At 31.1% G+C, this 20,007-nt stretch overlaps 1 protein-coding gene across 1 annotated transcript in view; it reads left to right on the top strand.

The window, feature by feature from the left end:
• The window catches only part of LOC121374653 (A disintegrin and metalloproteinase with thrombospondin motifs 6-like), a 162,670-nt gene that overhangs the window by 101,175 nt on the left and 41,488 nt on the right, over positions 1–20,007 (top strand). The window contains exons 11-17 of the mRNA XM_041501762.1: positions 2,159–2,305; positions 4,760–4,901; positions 5,870–5,977; positions 6,384–6,529; positions 6,906–6,969; positions 8,305–8,407; positions 19,006–19,139. Of these exons, the coding sequence (XP_041357696.1) occupies positions 2,159–2,305; positions 4,760–4,901; positions 5,870–5,977; positions 6,384–6,529; positions 6,906–6,969; positions 8,305–8,407; positions 19,006–19,139 (844 nt within the window). The remainder of the gene's footprint in view (positions 1–2,158; positions 2,306–4,759; positions 4,902–5,869; positions 5,978–6,383; positions 6,530–6,905; positions 6,970–8,304; positions 8,408–19,005; positions 19,140–20,007) is intronic.

Genomic DNA, 20,007 nt, shown 5'->3' with positions numbered 1-20,007 from the left:
GACAATAACACCCGCAAATCTAAAAATTCCATATGGTTATCTAATAAGTAATGGAGATAAATGTTATTATTCAGTTTGAGCATTCAAGTAAAAATAATCCCCACCCTTCCCCTTACAAATATGGCTGCTTGAATGCCTATATAAGTGATTATTCTTACAATGATAGTAGTATGAATACTGGAAATGAAAAGCACGAAAATCGTTTAATTATAAAATGAATAAATGTATATAATAACAATAACAGCTGATGCGTAACTATAATATCAAGCAATATTACAAATATATTTATGCAATTGTATCATTTTGATATAAGTTCTTCGAAATATAGCGTTTGAGACTACATCTGCACAACAATAAAAGACCACAATTCCTCAGAATTAAATGTCTAGCTAACCTTAAATGTATTCTTTGTCGCTCATAGTTGCATCCAGAGATGTTCATCGCAATTCACTTTAAAGGCAAATTAATTAACATTTAGATTTTAACTTACTGTAAAGCGGATTAATATTGTTATGTGGGTTTTTCTACGAATATGCACCTTAGTAATGTGTGCCTATAAATTCTGTGACTTGAGGTTGGACGCAAATGGTGCGTAATTAATACACACATGTTGTTTTCCCAGTTTACAGTAATAAATTTCAAATTGCTTTAAAAGCCTTCAGATGAACAAAGATACAATTATATTAGAATGTTTAGTTTTTGAGAAATAAACAAATTTAACGTTCGAGCTAAATATAAACATTGACACTGTTGCCAATGTTGCCTGAAACGTAATACTTATATCTTGATTTTTACCTGTGTTATTGCAGGACAAAAATTATTTTTCTCAGGGTATATCTAACCTAAAATATTATATTCTGTTAGTTTGCATCATTTGTGATACAACTTTCCATAAACAACTTTGACACTTTTTATAAAAGCAAGTTTTGTAAAATTCTAAGGTGGCCATGAAATATGTGTACTATATAAAATTCACAGTGGAATTTTGCAGAGCAGACCACCATTTCATAACTCCTGAGATGATAAACTTCAAATACAACATGGTTTAAAAAGTATAACAGAAGGTTTCACCGTGACCAAAAAATTCAGCCTTGGCTAGGGTCTCCACGAGTACTCGAATTTAGCAAGACTCTAGTCCTGTGAAAGAACTTGAGTATCCATACAAGGTGGAATACAATGATTAACTATAATACAATGGACAATGTACATGTAGGACAATAATATCAGCAGTAAATAGTCAGTGAATTAAGTTACACAATAATTATATGATCATGTGCTATAGTTTTGCTTTTTAAACTGACCGTCTGTCCGTCACAATATTGAACATACATGTATCAACCGGTTTTTAATTGCAGTGAAATGGCATGATTTGGCATCTATGTTCAGCACTGGAACTAAGATGCATAATTCTATTTGACTTTATTCATTATCATCTAGTGTAAGTGTCTGGTACTCGGGTCCGGGTCAAGTTTAACCCTCGAGTACTTGAGTCCAATATTTTGGACTGTGGAGGCCCTAGCCATGGCTCCCTGACTAATAGGGCCTATTTAGTTTACTGTTTAGTGATTCAGTCTGGATAGCTATTTCTCTTTTGCTACAAGATAATATTTATGTTATCTCTTTGACAGTACAGGTAAAAGTGGAACTGAAAATGAAAGCTCTGATATGTTGTCTCTAGGACGGATACATTTCAATTGCAGATTCTCCATTATTATATCAGTGTATACATTGACTGATTATATGTTCTGAATGGTAGTATAATATTTAGAACAATTCTTATGTAATGAGCCAGTGCTCCACAACTGGTGTAACAAAGGCTGTGGTATGTACTATCCTGTCTGGTGGATGGTGCATATAAAAGATCCCTTGCTGCTAATCGAAAAGAGTAGCTTATGAAGTGGCTACAGCGCATTTCCTCCTCTCTATATCTGTGTGGTCCTTAACCATATGTCTGATGCCGTATAACTGAAAATAAAATGTGTTGAGTGCGTCATTAAATAAAACATTTCCTTCCTTCCTTCTTACCTAATGATATTTCTTGTACAAATTTAGTTTAATAACAATGCATTTATAAACCTTGTGATTATTAAGTTTTTAATATGTAATGGAAACAAAATATTGAAAGATAAAACTAGCTATTTCTGTGGTTTGTTTTCAGTTTTGGCATGCATCATGACGGTGCAGGAAACCCGTGTGGGACGCCGGGTCATGAACCTGCCCGCATCATGGCCGCCCAGTTAACCAAGGACACTGTGCCTTTCCTGTGGTCGAGCTGCAGTCAGGAATACATTACCAGTTTTCTGGAGTAGGACATCAGTATTGCTTACAGTAAATATATTGTACTGGGATAGCACAATGTCAGGTGTCTCAATCTTAGATTATATACCAGTATGCAGTTTGCAATGCAGGAATACACCAAATGACAACTAATTGTCTCTTTGTAAAAATAATATATGGTTTGAATCTGTAACATGATGGAGTTACTACATAACCCTCACACACCCACCACCACAAATCCTTGATGATATATGGTTGTTTTTAATACAATAATATATAGTTCTGGCAAAGCCTTGTTGATATATGTTTGCTTTTAATACTGTAAAATATAGTTCTGACAAAGTGTTGATACTTTTTGGTTGTTTTAGGACTGCAAACTTGTGGCAAAACATTGATAATGTATGGTATGCATGGTTATTGCACATTTTCGTTGTTTTGATTGACAGTCAATAGTCACAAGTGTGACAGCATGAGAGTCTATCTGCTGTCAATCAAAAGATCAAAAGTGTGCAATAACCATGTGTACCACAAGTAAGTTTATGCAAGGTATCTGACATGTACCACACACCTAAGTGACATTAAGTGACATTACATGATGTGATAAGGACGCTTGGCTCAATGACAGATGGGGTTTAAAAAGTGTGCAGTTATACAGATATATACTGAACAAAATGGAAAACTTGACACATATTATTTGTCCTCTGATAACCTCACAACGATATGTATGTTCATTAATGCAGACATTTGTCGATGGGAGGGATGTGATAAAGAGCAAAACACAATATGTCATCACGATGTTTAATTGTCTAACATGTTATGGCTTGAAATGTTGAAGGGGGGTCCAAATCAACATTCACATGATTTCAGATGAATGCATTATGCAGTGTCAGTATCGAGTGTGACCTCCCTGCGCTTGAATAACTGCCCGACACTGTCTTCTCATGGATCTCAGCAATCGTGTATAAAACTGAACCGGAAGTCGCCTCCATTCAGCCACCAGCGCCTGTCCCATTGCCTGCAGTGTCTGAGGCGCGTTAACACGGTTTCTGACTCGTCTTCCGAGCTCATCCCAGACATGTTCAATTGGATTCATGTCGGGTGATCAGGCTGGCCAAGCCATGACTGGGATACCGGCATTTTGAAGAAAGTTCTGTGTTAATGCCGCTGTGTGGGGGGTTGCGTTATCATGTTGAAAGGTCAACCCAGGCCCATGGTTATGGATGAATGGCACCAGCACCGGCCTAAGCACTTGGTCGCAGTAGACTTGGGCGGTCATGTTCCCCTGGATGACGACCAGCCTTGACCTTCCATTGCTGGTGAATGCTCCCCACACCATCACGCTTCCTCCGCCAAAACGGTTGACCTCTCTGACACAGCACTGAGCATGACGTCCACCACGTCTTCACCACACCCTTATTCTGCCATCGGCGAAACTCATTGTGAATCGGGATTCGTCTCTAAAGACCACTGTGTTCCATTGTCTCTGAGTGAAACTGACATGGCGTCTCGTCCACAGAAGTCACTGTTGACGATGTAAACGGGTAAGAATGGGACCGAAGTATGGCCTTCAGGCTCTCAGTCCAGCGGTGCACAGGCGGTTCCTGGTGGTCTGTGCGGTTACCCTCCCTCCCAGGAGCACCCTGCTGGTGGAAGTTACTGTCGTAAAGCGGTCACGGAGATGACGTAAACGGATGTACCTGTCCTCCCTCTGTGACGTCACACGTCGAGGACCTAGTCGGGGGCGATCTGCAACTGACCCAGTTTGATGAAGACGGGTCCTCAGGTTATTTATTGTTTGTCTGCTGCAACCAAACGCACGTGCAACGACCGTCACGGACTGCCGTCTGTCTAGACGCCCTATGGCGCGATTTCGTTCTTCATTTGACAGTCTCGGCATTTCCAATAGCAACAAATCCAGTAGCGAAAGTGTTTTTCCAAGTGATGTGATGACAGGCTACAAGTTTCAATCGATTTGGGATGCGAAATGCAATTCATGCCAATTTTGCACATGCAAAACATGATTTCCATCAATTTGACCCGGCACATGCGCTCACGTGTTTCGCAAGCAATCTGATCAGCTTGTTGGCAAGCTAGTGTCAAGGTAGTAACGATTCGCTCGCTAAAATTTGATGAATGGCTGAGCTCCTTTTTATAAATGTATTTTCAAACTGTAAAGTTTTCCATTTTGTTCAGTATATATTGCTCACTTTTATCAATCGAAAAAACAACCTTAGTGTGGTGCAAAGCATTGATAATGTATGGTTGTTTTTAACAATGTAAAATAGTTCCATCAAAGCATTGCTAATGTAATTTGTTTTTAACAATGTAAAATAGTTCCATCAAAGCATTGCTAATGTAGTTTGTTTTTAACAATGTAAAATAGTTCCATCAAAGCATTGACAATGTATGGTTGTTTTTAACAATGTGAAATAGTTCCATCAAAGCATTGCTAATGTAATTTGTTTTTAAATATGCAAAATAGTTCTGGAAAAGCCCACTGTCTGGAAAACCATCCACAGAAACGTGAATTTCCATTTCTGAAGGAGCTTCCTGGTGAGAGAATTGATGCTCATCGACAGTGCACTCTACAGTTTGGGCCTCACTCAAAAGCTTGCAAACTAAGGGTAGGCAGCACTATTATTTCAAATCAGGGTTGAAATTTGGCGGTTGTCCAGTCACCTAAGGCAGTTTGACTGACTAAGGGAGACTACTAAATATTTTATGCAGATAGTCTGTCAGCAGTCATAAATTAGAAGAAAAAGTACTAAAAGAGGAAATGTAAAATGATAACCATTTTCTTTGTTTGTACCTACTATAGTAGCCTCTTTTCAGTGCAAGAATTTGAGGGCTACTGAACTTTATTAAGGGCCACATTGATGTTTAAGTTCAGTTTCAGCCTCTCATATTGTCATTACTCAGTTTTAATATCTATGAAAATTAATCATATTTTTGTTCTAAAGAAGAAATCAGATTCCAATATAATTTTAACTTTTGAATATTTGAATAAAGCATTTCTCATAATTAGTTATTGTTCTGGTACACATAGGCTTTTACAATTCTGTTCTCCACTAATTTGATGTATGCTGTTAAAACAGCTAAAATGTACTGGTTGACAAAAGAAACCCTGCATACATGTACTGTATGTCTAAAGTACTAAATATATTTAATTGGTTTCAATACATATCAAGAAATAAATGATATGGTAAACATCACATTCAAGTCAATCAGAAAATGACAAGAATTGTTTGCTGAATGTGACATTAATACAAAGTAACTTTAGTCATCACATTAAAACTGCAAATTTATACACTTTCGTCTAACCTGTCTATCTACACAAGGGGTGAACATCATGCTGAAATGTTCCACCTTCACTGCATATGAAATAAAAGCAATACAATCTATTTAATATTTTAAATGTGTTGCATTTCGTTTGTCATCCAATATATGTTCAGTATCTATGCCTTTATTATTTGTTGGAAATCAGCAAATTGTCTTCACTACTATTTATCTTTCATGTCACATATTATTATGTATTTAACATTAAAAATACTGTTGAAAATGTTCCTGATTGTGTCTGTTGTTGGCCCATCAGCAAGTGTGTCGAGAACTGTGGTGCACAGACCATCGGGACCAGTGTGTAACCAATAGTATTCCTGCAGCTGAAGGGACCAAGTGCTACCTGACGCACAAGAAAAGAGGGGTATGTTTTACGTGCACACAACAAGGAATTGTTAGTAGTTGTGTTTGTCCATGTAGATAAATAATTGAAAGAGTGTTAGAAGTTGACGTTTCCAAAAGTTTATTCCATTTTATGTAACACTGATTATTTTATTTCAGACCTGAAGCTTAGATAACTTACAGTTTGGTATTTCGATGTGCATGTTGGTAATTTTTAGCATGCTACTACCAGAGAATTGGTCAAGCATGCCTGTCATGGATATAACCTCTGACTTCGTCAAAAAGTTCTGTCAAAGGCAGGGATGTCTCTCCTTGTTTAATCATTTAATAAGTATGTGTGCCAATGCATAGATTTTACTATGGATATTTATATCTCTGTCTAATTGCTCTTGTGAGAGGTGAAGGTCATTCCTGACTATCTGTTTCAGTGGTGCTACCGAGGTCAGTGTAGAAAGCACAGCTTCAAGTCAAAACCTATAGATGGATCATGGGGAAGTTGGTCTAGCTGGGGAACCTGTTCACGAACCTGTGGTGGTGGTGTCATGTCTTGCCAACGCAAATGCATTAATCCAGTGTTTGTACAATTTTTTTAACCATTCGGTCTTTAAGATGTTTTTCTTAATTGCTATATTTTATTTCTAACTTTTTTCAACCGTCCTGTTGTGAGGATACTTTTCTTAATTACTACAATATATTATAAGAATATTTGAAACATTTACATTTCATTCCAAAGTAAATAGGCCTGAAAGATATAGTTTTTATAACAAAATATGAAATAATGTATATTTCTTTATATTGAAAAAAAACCCCTCTGACTTAAGATTATGGTAAAACTTAATAAAACTTTTGGAAGTAAAAGTAAAAAAAAAGACCTATGTTTATTGAACTACAATTAAAAATAGAAAACTTTTTTTCAAATTGTTTGCAAGGATGTGTTATTTGTGTTTCAGTCCAGAGCATGAAGGAAAGTACTGTCTTGGAGAGCGGAAAAGATACAGATCCTGTAACACAAAGGTAACATGAAATATCTATGTGAATAGTTAGCAATAGCTCTCGCTTTTATTCATTATCCTGCAAACTATTATTCAGGTGTCTAGTTTTGCTTATCATATTGTATAATATAAATGTTTCTGTAGCAATATGAATTGAGGTTTTGTGTACAGAAATGACCATGCTGAACCATATTTACCAGTAAAAAGTAAAAAGTTTGTTTTGTTTAACGACACCACTAGAGCACATTGATTTATTAAGCAATGGCTATTGGATGTCAAACATTTGATAATTTTGACATATAGTCTTAGAGAGGAAACCTGCTACATTTTCCCATTAGGGTTCTTTTATATGTACCATCCCACAGACAGGATAGCACATACCACAACCTTTGATATACAATTGTGGTGTACTGGCGGGAACGAGAAATACAATGAGCTCACCGATGGGGATCAATCCCACATCAACAGTGTATCAAGTGAGTGCTTTACCACTGGGCTACATCCCACCCCTTATTTACCACTGAAGATATTCATTTAGTATAAGTTCAAATCAAATTGTGTTTTTTTACTGGAAAAAGTTGTTATGACTTAGTGTTGCAAGGAAGGCATGGCAGACTAAACATTTTTAGGACATTCTTTTCCACCATTTTCAGAGCACTTTTGTTTTCATTAAAGACAAAAAATTAATTGAAAAAAGAATAAATGTAATTAATGTGCTTGCTTTAATAAATGAATGGCAAAATATATAACAGGCATAGTTTATTAATTAATAATACATTTTTGAGTGTTTTATGAAAAAACATTGCTTTATATAACGACACCACTAGAGCACATTGATTTATTGATCATCAGATATTGGATGTCAAACATTTGAGAATTTTGACATATAGTCTTAGAGAGGAAACCGCTACATTTTTCCATTAGTAGCAAGGGTAGCACATACCATGGCCTTTGATATGCCAGTTGTGGTGCACTGGCTGGAACAAGAAATAGCCCAATGGACCCACCGACGGGGATCGATCTCAGACCGACCTCGCATCAAGCGAACACTTTACCACTGGGATATGTCCCGGCCCTGAGTGTTTCATGAAGGCAATTTTAGAATTATTATTATTAAAAAAAGGCTTGTTTAATCTGAAGGCAGCATGGCGCTGATTAAGGCAAGACGGCACTAGACTATTGATGCATGCTAAAACAAGCATACCTTATTGATATAATACCTTATTTTAAAATGTTTAAATCAAAAACTGGTTGCTAGCCTAGGTATGTATTACAGATATAGCATTAGCTATACAGAGCTGTGGGTACAGTACATTAATTGTTAAATGAGTTGTATTGTAATTTTTTCCTCATATAGGCATGTCCTCAGAATTCCACTAATTTCCGTGAAGTTCAGTGTACCAGCTACAATAAAGTCCAGTTTCGAGGCCGATTCTACACTTGGAAACCCTACACAGGAGGTTGGTACAAATTGCAGTATACCCGGTACTAGTACTCGGTGGGAGTAGCATAATATGTGGTGGCAGCAGCGCAAATATACAGAACTTCACATACATTGTTTTCGCTTCCTATTTATTGCACGAGTTTATTTTGCGGAAGAATATATACCACGAGACCGCGTAGCAGTCGATTGGTATGTTCTTTTGCAAAATAAACAAGTGTACTTCAGCCAGGTTTAGAGAGGGTGTTTGTTTAAACCAATATCCTGGGAGAAAGAGCTGGACAACAAGGATTGGCCTTTTCAGAGTATGTTTCCCTCAGGCAGGCAAATGTACATATAAAAATCCACAAGCCTGCTGATATTAATAAATATGTTATAGCCACTAACACTATATAGAAACATAGCATAATTAATTGTGGTCTGTGGCCACATGACTGCAGATATATTATCTATGTATGTTATCTTCATCACCATTGGTCAGTTTTGATCTCTGAGATCTGTTAGCAGTGTAAATGTGCATATTTGTTTGGACTACATCGGCGTATGCTGGTCGATGCTCCTTCACATAACCAGTCAGCCAAACAAGTGACCGTGGCGAAATTGTTGGCAAATTCCAATAAGGCATAATGATTTTTTTTTTATGTAACATTTAGCCATAGCCTACAGCTGAAGACTTGACATCAAATAAGCAAAAAAGAATGGAAGAATTTTTTTTTTTGTCCGATACACATTTTTAACAAATGATTAATAACATTACATACAACATAATTCGATATTTGGTTCAAAATGCAAGCTGTGTCAACTACTGTAAAAATATAAACTGTATTATAAATTTTAAGATAGATAAAAATATTTCAAAACCATTAAAATAAAATCAACTACAAAAACCCATAAAAATTATCTAAACTAATAATTAGAAAAGGATTAATATTTTTACTCAGATGCCAGGAAATCGGCTTTCAGACCATTATATTTTCAAAATTGGGGGGGGGGGGGGGGGGGGACATTCACCCCTGTACCCTTGACTGCCTTGCACTATTATTGATATTATATTATTATTTATAACCTGCTAAACAGTATGACATTTAAACAATGTTCTAAATAAGCCTCTGTAATTTTCAGGATTTTGGGGATAGGTCATTCTCATCTATGCTTTCTAGAAGCATACATATGACACCCAAATGTACTCCAGGATGCATCTATAAGCAGCTGAATTTTCAATTTTTTTTACAGGGGAGCATGCCCCCGAAACCCCCTAAGTTTACTTTTAACTATTTTGCGAACTCTCTGAACAAAATTCCTGTGGGGAATACTGAGTTACCACATATATCTAACATCTAGCAAGCACTTTATAATATGGAGCAAATATACTATACCAACTGAGTCACTGATAGCTGAGCAAATGATTGAACAGATTTGTTTCAAATAAATATGATAAGCTAATGGATGTTGTTTTCTTAAATAATCTACAGTTGAGATCATACTATACAGTGCATTATTGTGTGCCACAAGAATCAGAAGATAACCATATGGACTTTTTAGATTTGCAGATGTTATTGTCCATTTGATCCCGAAAATGTCATTTTTGACCTGGCTACAATCTAATAGTATTGTCAACTTTGCCTGTTCCAATTGCTAATGATGTCACTTTCTAATGATGTCATAAGCTTTCCGGGTGTTATTATCATTTTATCCCGGAAAAAGATTGTAATTAACCAATCACAATAAAGAACACACTCGCCATCAGTTTACATCACAGTATAAAAACTGCCATAAAACCCACAAACACCACCCCCCCCCCCCACCCCCCCGCTTATGTGCACAGTTTGCAAGGAGTGAATTAAAATTAACTCTTTAAGTTTATTTTTGACAGTTGAAACAAATACTAATGTGCAAAGTGTAGATCATGTCAGTGTAGTGTGTTTTTAATTACTAGTACTTGAAACACATACAAAGTGTAGATCATGTCAGTGTAGGTATCTCACCACTATTGATTATACATTGGTGACAGTACAAATATAAAGCCAAGCACTGACTAAATTATTAACAGTAGGTGCTATATACTACCTGACATGAAGAGAACAGCCTCTGTGACAGGATTTAAGCAAATAAAATTGATACTTCGCCACCTGCAATTTTAATTATTCTCTCTCCTAAGCACATGGGCTAATGGAGGGGAGGCTACTCTCGTTAAATATATGTACCACAGGCATAGCAAACAATGGTCTTGCTTGTAGCTAAGCAGATATGCATCTGTCAGTTTGATATGCCAAAATCAAGAGGCAATGTTACCCTTCCAATATTCCATAATCATACTGTCAAGTCTGTTCAGACACCAACATAATAAAATAAAGAAAAGAGGTACTCTTTTTCATGGAACTAAATTCGTCGCCTACACGTCGCTCATTGGCTGAAATAGCGGTGTGATCCCTGTAGCGTGTTTTTAATTACTAGTACTTGAAACACATACAAAGTGTAGATCATGTCAGTGTAGCGTGTTTTTAATTACTAGTACTTGAAACACATACAAAGTGTAGATCATGTCAGTGTAGCGTGTTTTTAATTACTAGTACTTGAAACACATACAAAGTGTAGATCATGTCAGTGTAGCGTGTTTTTAATTACTAGTACTTGAAACACATACATTATTTTTACAGAGAAAACAATTTGTAACGTGAAAAATATAACTTTCAATTTATAAGTGGCTATGTTTGTGATAGTATTTGAAGATATGGGGCCAATGTGTACTGCACAAGGTATCAAACCAGAATTAGTAGTCGCTTGAATTCAAATTATGTCATACTTTTATTTTTGTTGTCTCGTAACAAACATATTATGATCCTCATTATTAATTTTAATTAATCAATTTGTTGTCTCGTAACAAACATATTATGATCTCATTATTAATTTTAATTAATCAATTTGTTGTCTCGTAACAAACATATTATGATCTCATTATTAATTTTAATTAATCAATTTGTTGTCTCGTAACAAACATATTATGATCTCATTATTAATTTTAATTAATCAATTTGTTGTCTCGTAACAAACATATTATGATCTCATTATTAATTTTAATTAATCAATTTGTTGTCTCGTAACAAACATATTATGATCCTCATTATTAATTTTAATTAATCAATTTGTTGTCTCGTAACAAACATATTATGATCCTCATTATTAATTTTAATTAATCAATTTGTTGTCTCGTAACAAACATATTATGATCCTCATTATTAATTTTAATTAATCAATTTGTTGTCTCGTAACAAACATATTATGATCCTCATTATTAATTTTAATTAATCAATTTGTTGTCTCGTAACAAACATATTATGATCCTCATTATTAATTTTAATTAATCAATTTGTTGTCTCGTAACAAACATATTATGATCTCATTATTAATTTTAATTAATCAATTTGTTGTCTCGTAACAAACATATTATGATCCTCATTATTAATTTTAATTAATCAATTTGTTGTCTCGTAACAAACATATTATGATCCTCATTATTAATTTTAATTAATCAATTTGTTGTCTCGTAACAAACATATTATGATCTCATTATTAATTTTAATTAATCAATTTGTTGTCTCGTAACAAACATATTATGATCTCATTATTAATTTTAATTAATCAATTTGTTGTCTCGTAACAAACATATTATGATCTCATTATTAATTTTAATTAATCAATTTGTTGTCTCGTAACAAACATATTATGATCTCATTATTAATTTTAATTAATCAATTTGTTGTCTCGTAACAAACATATTATGATCCTCATTATTAATTTTAATTAATCAATTTGTTGTCTCGTAACAAACATATTATGATCCTCATTATTAATTTTAATTAATCAATTTGTTGTCTCGTAACAAACATATTATGATCTCATTATTAATTTTAATTAATCAATTTGTTGTCTCGTAACAAACATATTATGATCTCATTATTAATTTTAATTAATCAATTTGTTGTCTCGTAACAAACATATTATGATCTCATTATTAATTTTAATTAATCAATTTGTTGTCTCGTAACAAACATATTATGATCCTCATTATTAATTTTAATTAATCAATTTGTTGTCTCGTAACAAACATATTATGATCCTCATTATTAATTTTAATTAATCAATTTGTTGTCTCGTAACAAACATATTATGATCTCATTATTAATTTTAATTAATCAATTTGTTGTCTCGTAACAAACATATTATGATCTCATTATTAATTTTAATTAATCAATTTGTTGTCTCGTAACAAACATATTATGATCTCATTATTAATTTTAATTAATCAATTTGTTGTCTCGTAACAAACATATTATGATCTCATTATTAATTTTAATTAATCAATTTGTTGTCTCGTAACAAACATATTATGATCTCATTATTAATTTTAATTAATCAATTTGTTGTCTCGTAACAAACATATTATGATCTCATTATTAATTTTAATTAATCAATTTGTTGTCTCGTAACAAACATATTATGATCTCATTATTAATTTTAATTAATCAATTTGTTGTCTCGTAACAAACATATTATGATCTCATTATTAATTTTAATTAATCAATTTGTTGTCTCGTAACAAACATATTATGATCTCATTATTAATTTTAATTAATCAATTTGTTGTCTCGTAACAAACATATTATGATCTCATTATTAATTTTAATTAATCAATTTGTTGTCTCGTAACAAACATATTATGATCTCATTATTAATTTTAATTAATCAATTTGTTGTCTCGTAACAAACATATTATGATCCTCATTATTAATTTTAATTAATCAATTTGTTGTCTCGTAACAAACATATTATGATCCTCATTATTAATTTTAATTAATCAATTTGTTGTCTCGTAACAAACATATTATGATCCTCATTATTAATTTTAATTAATCAATTTGTTGTCTCGTAACAAACATATTATGATCCTCATTATTAATTTTAATTAATCAATTTGTTGTCTCGTAACAAACATATTATGATCTCATTATTAATTTTAATTAATCAATTTGTTGTCTCGTAACAAACATATTATGATCCTCATTATTAATTTTAATTAATCAATTTGTTGTCTCGTAACAAACATATTATGATCTCATTATTAATTTTAATTAATCAATTTGTTGTCTCGTAACAAACATATTATGATCCTCATTATTAATTTTAATTAATCAATTTGTTGTCTCGTAACAAACATATTATGATCCTCATTATTAATTTTAATTAATCAATTTGTTGTCTCGTAACAAACATATTATGATCCTCATTATTAATTTTAATTAATCAATTTGTTGTCTCGTAACAAACATATTATGATCCTCATTATTAATTTTAATTAATCAATTTGTTGTCTCGTAACAAACATATTATGATCCTCATTATTAATTTTAATTAATCAATTTGTTGTCTCGTAACAAACATATTATGATCCTCATTATTAATTTTAATTAATCAATTTGTTGTCTCGTAACAAACATATTATGATCCTCATTATTAATTTTAATTAATCAATTTGTTGTCTCGTAACAAACATATTATGATCCTCATTATTAATTTTAATTAATCAATTTGTTGTCTCGTAACAAACATATTATGATCTCATTATTAATTTTAATTAATCAATTTGTTGTCTCGTAACAAACATATTATGATCCTCATTATTAATTTTAATTAATCAATTTGTTGTCTCGTAACAAACATATTATGATCCTCATTATTAATTTTAATTAATCAATTTGTTGTCTCGTAACAAACATATTATGATCCTCATTATTAATTTTAATTAATCAATTTGTTGTCTCGTAACAAACATATTATGATCCTCATTATTAATTTTAATTAATCAATTTGTTGTCTCGTAACAAACATATTATGATCCTCATTATTAATTTTAATTAATCAATTTGTTGTCTCGTAACAAACATATTATGATCCTCATTATTAATTTTAATTAATCAATTTGTTGTCTCGTAACAAACATATTATGATCCTCATTATTAATTTTAATTAATCAATTTGTTGTCTCGTAACAAACATATTATGATCTCATTATTAATTTTAATTAATCAATTTGTTGTCTCGTAACAAACATATTATGATCCTCATTATTAATTTTAATTAATCAATTTGTTGTCTCGTAACAAACATATTATGATCCTCATTATTAATTTTAATTAATCAATTTGTTGTCTCGTAACAAACATATTATGATCCTCATTATTAATTTTAATTAATCAATTTGTTGTCTCGTAACAAACATATTATGATCCTCATTATTAATTTTAATTAATCAATTTGTTGTCTCGTAACAAACATATTATGATCCTCATTATTAATTTTAATTAATCAATTTGTTGTCTCGTAACAAACATATTATGATCCTCATTATTAATTTTAATTAATCAATTTGTTGTCTCGTAACAAACATATTATGATCCTCATTATTAATTTTAATTAATCAATTTGTTGTCTCGTAACAAACATATTATGATCCTCATTATTAATTTTAATTAATCAATTTGTTGTCTCGTAACAAACATATTATGATCCTCATTATTAATTTTAATTAATCAATTTGTTGTCTCGTAACAAACATATTATGATCCTCATTATTAATTTTAATTAATCAATTTGTTGTCTCGTAACAAACATATTATGATCCTCATTATTAATTTTAATTAATCAATTTGTTGTCTCGTAACAAACATATTATGATCCTCATTATTAATTTTAATTAATCAATTTGTTGTCTCGTAACAAACATATTATGATCCTCATTATTAATTTTAATTAATCAATTTGTTGTCTCGTAACAAACATATTATGATCCTCATTATTAATTTTAATTAATCAATTTGTTGTCTCGTAACAAACATATTATGATCTCATTATTAATTTTAATTAATCAATTTGTTGTCTCGTAACAAACATATTATGATCTCATTATTAATTTTAATTAATCAATTTGTTGTCTCGTAACAAACATATTATGATCTCATTATTAATTTTAATTAATCAATTTGTTGTCTCGTAACAAACATATTATGATCTCATTATTAATTTTAATTAATCAATTTGTTGTCTCGTAACAAACATATTATGATCCTCATTATTAATTTTAATTAATCAATTTGTTGTCTCGTAACAAACATATTATGATCTCATTATTAATTTTAATTAATCAATTTGTTGTCTCGTAACAAACATATTATGATCCTCATTATTAATTTTAATTAATCAATTTGTTGTCTCGTAACAAACATATTATGATCTCATTATTAATTTTAATTAATCAATTTGTTGTCTCGTAACAAACATATTATGATCCTCATTATTAATTTTAATTAATCAATTTGTTGTCTCGTAACAAACATATTATGATCTCATTATTAATTTTAATTAATCAATTTGTTGTCTCGTAACAAACATATTATGATCTCATTATTAATTTTAATTAATCAATTTGTTGTCTCGTAACAAACATATTATGATCCTCATTATTAATTTTAATTAATCAATTTGTTGTCTCGTAACAAACATATTATGATCCTCATTATTAATTTTAATTAATCAATTTGTTGTCTCGTAACAAACATATTATGATCCTCATTATTAATTTTAATTAATCAATTTGTTGTCTCGTAACAAACATATTATGATCTCATTATTAATTTTAATTAATCAATTTGTTGTCTCGTAACAAACATATTATGATCCTCATTATTAATTTTAATTAATCAATTTGTTGTCTCGTAACAAACATATTATGATCTCATTATTAATTTTAATTAATCAATTTGTTGTCTCGTAACAAACATATTATGATCTCATTATTAATTTTAATTAATCAATTTGTTGTCTCGTAACAAACATATTATGATCCTCATTATTAATTTTAATTAATCAATTTGTTGTCTCGTAACAAACATATTATGATCCTCATTATTAATTTTAATTAATCAATTTGTTGTCTCGTAACAAACATATTATGATCCTCATTATTAATTTTAATTAATCAATTTGTTGTCTCGTAACAAACATATTATGATCTCATTATTAATTTTAATTAATCAATTTGTTGTCTCGTAACAAACATATTATGATCCTCATTATTAATTTTAATTAATCAATTTGTTGTCTCGTAACAAACATATTATGATCCTCATTATTAATTTTAATTAATCAATTTGTTGTCTCGTAACAAACATATTATGATCCTCATTATTAATTTTAATTAATCAATTTGTTGTCTCGTAACAAACATATTATGATCTCATTATTAATTTTAATTAATCAATTTGTTGTCTCGTAACAAACATATTATGATCTCATTATTAATTTTAATTAATCAATTTGTTGTCTCGTAACAAACATATTATGATCTCATTATTAATTTTAATTAATCAATTTGTTGTCTCGTAACAAACATATTATGATCCTCATTATTAATTTTAATTAATCAATTTGTTGTCTCGTAACAAACATATTATGATCTCATTATTAATTTTAATTAATCAATTTGTTGTCTCGTAACAAACATATTATGATCCTCATTATTAATTTTAATTAATCAATTTGTTGTCTCGTAACAAACATATTATGATCTCATTATTAATTTTAATTAATCAATTTGTTGTCTCGTAACAAACATATTATGATCCTCATTATTAATTTTAATTAATCAATTTGTTGTCTCGTAACAAACATATTATGATCTCATTATTAATTTTAATTAATCAATTTGTTGTCTCGTAACAAACATATTATGATCTCATTATTAATTTTAATTAATCAATTTGTTGTCTCGTAACAAACATATTATGATCCTCATTATTAATTTTAATTAATCAATTTGTTGTCTCGTAACAAACATATTATGATCCTCATTATTAATTTTAATTAATCAATTTGTTGTCTCGTAACAAACATATTATGATCCTCATTATTAATTTTAATTAATCAATTTGTTGTCTCGTAACAAACATATTATGATCTCATTATTAATTTTAATTAATCAATTTGTTGTCTCGTAACAAACATATTATGATCCTCATTATTAATTTTAATTAATCAATTTGTTGTCTCGTAACAAACATATTATGATCTCATTATTAATTTTAATTAATCAATTTGTTGTCTCGTAACAAACATATTATGATCTCATTATTAATTTTAATTAATCAATTTGTTGTCTCGTAACAAACATATTATGATCCTCATTATTAATTTTAATTAATCAATTTGTTGTCTCGTAACAAACATATTATGATCCTCATTATTAATTTTAATTAATCAATTTGTTGTCTCGTAACAAACATATTATGATCCTCATTATTAATTTTAATTAATCAATTTGTTGTCTCGTAACAAACATATTATGATCTCATTATTAATTTTAATTAATCAATTTGTTGTCTCGTAACAAACATATTATGATCCTCATTATTAATTTTAATTAATCAATTTGTTGTCTCGTAACAAACATATTATGATCCTCATTATTAATTTTAATTAATCAATTTGCTTTTATTTCACTACTTCCTTTTCTTTGTTTTCTGTTGAGTTCCATCTATTTCTTCCTCATCTGGCATCTGTCCACCTCCACACCCCAGTCCTTGACTCAATCTCCATTTGTGACTGATGCTTATTTTTAGTAATTACTGATGTAAAACATCTGCTTTCACACAATGTCGGTAATGAGCTTTTACTTCTGATTAGTGGATGCTTATTTTGTGCTTTAGTAGAAATGATTAGTGGAAATACAATGTTTATTGCATGGTTATGATGATTTTAAATAAGTACCACACCACTGTACCTCATTATAGTAAAAACTGAATATTAATTTGTAAGATTTATATAAATTTGTCTTGGGTCTACTTTTCACAAACCACAAATAACGATGATGCAACCTGTAAGTGTAATATGGTAAATGTACTAATTAATGTTTAAATTTTTTGTTAGTGTTAAGAATTTTGCATGTTGTATATATATATATATATATATATATATATATATATATATATTATGTAAAATTACATCATAGTGACCAAGCAATGACACAACCAAAAACTTAAATAAAATTTAATAACTGAAATAATATGGAACAATATATATTTCACATTGCCTTTAGTGCTACCCATAATGCACACCCACGAATACACCACCCTACAGTACTACGAGAGTGGATACCAAACTCCTTTTTTTGAAAAAATCTTCTGCTTTTTCAACACACCTCCTGCTTTCTCTTGACTAAAAGTTGACAGCAGCTAGGTCTGAACTGCCCACCTAGTTCAGGAGCAAATCTTCAAATTCAAGCAAAAACGATAGCAATATTTGGGCAAAATGTGCTTTTTACCATGTATTTCCATCATTATATACCCGCAAAATTAGTTTTAATTTTATGAAAAAAATGTGTACTGATTCGTTTTTTAACTCTATAATATAACTGTTCGGCAGTATTGCTAATTATATGAGAAAAAACACACTGTTATCCAGATTTGGACATTTTTGCTTAATTCAGTCAAAAACCAGACTGCCCCCATAAAAAAAATGGGAGCCCATATGCCTATGGTCTCTGGTTTAAAATTTTCTTTTTTTCAGCGCAGGTGAAACCTTGTGCGTTAATCTGCATGGCTGAGGGATACAACTTTTACACAGAGCGTGGGTCAAGAGTAATTGATGGTACAAGATGCTATCCAGACCAGCTTGACGTCTGTATTAATGGAGAATGTCATGTATGTAGACAGTCTTTATTTTAGACGGGTGTAGGGTGGATCTAGTTCAGTCAGTAGAGTACTCAGTGAAGGTGCTAGAGTCAGTGATTGCTTTTCCCACTGATACATGAAAGGCCTTAGTGTATGCTGTCCTGTCTGTTGGAAAGTGCACATAAAAGATCCCTTGTTGCTAATAGAAAGGTGAGACTATATTATTTAGCCAGGTTTAAAAACACAAGACAGATTGGCCCTTTAATGTATGCATTAATATTAATCCCGAGTACACCGGTACTTTGCTTTACCATATACGGCTTGTTTAGCGCACGTGTCATCAGGGACTAATCTGATTGGCTTGTCATGCTTGGCGCAAACAATCAAATGCGCTTCTTGCTAGCATTACAGATAGGACAGCAGTCCCAACTTTGAGATTACAAATTTTATCTACACATTAATTTACCGATTTTTTAAAGTAAAAAACTTTTAAAAATCGGTAAATTAATGTGTAGATAAAATCTCTGACGATGAATCAATCACAGATGAACCCTTTGTTCGATGGTGCGACAAGTTTGAACTGCACCCATCGACAGTGATGGAATTGGCAAAAGAGGGGTTTACAACAATGCTGTCCGTCAAAATGTTGACGTTGGAAATAAACAAGGAATATTTTAAAATGTTAAATCTAGGACAATGACTGCTGCTGAAAAGAGCAACAGTCAGTTTGCATTCTGTTCCACTGACGTCACAAGGACAAACGGAACAAATTTCGACTGCGCGGAACAGAACTGATCGCCGAAGGGAACAGCCGATAACCGGAACTTCACAGGTACAGGAAAATGGCGGCGCCCATGCATTCCAACATCGGTTAGATTCGGACGGACACTTGTCGGTG

The sequence above is a fragment of the Gigantopelta aegis genome, chromosome 6 (assembly GCF_016097555.1).
Source record: "Gigantopelta aegis isolate Gae_Host chromosome 6, Gae_host_genome, whole genome shotgun sequence".
In the NCBI taxonomy this organism is placed as follows: Eukaryota; Metazoa; Mollusca; class Gastropoda; order Neomphalida; family Peltospiridae; genus Gigantopelta; species Gigantopelta aegis.
The sequence above is the reverse complement of the archived record's forward strand: the minus strand, read 5'-3'. Positions and strand labels throughout refer to the sequence as shown.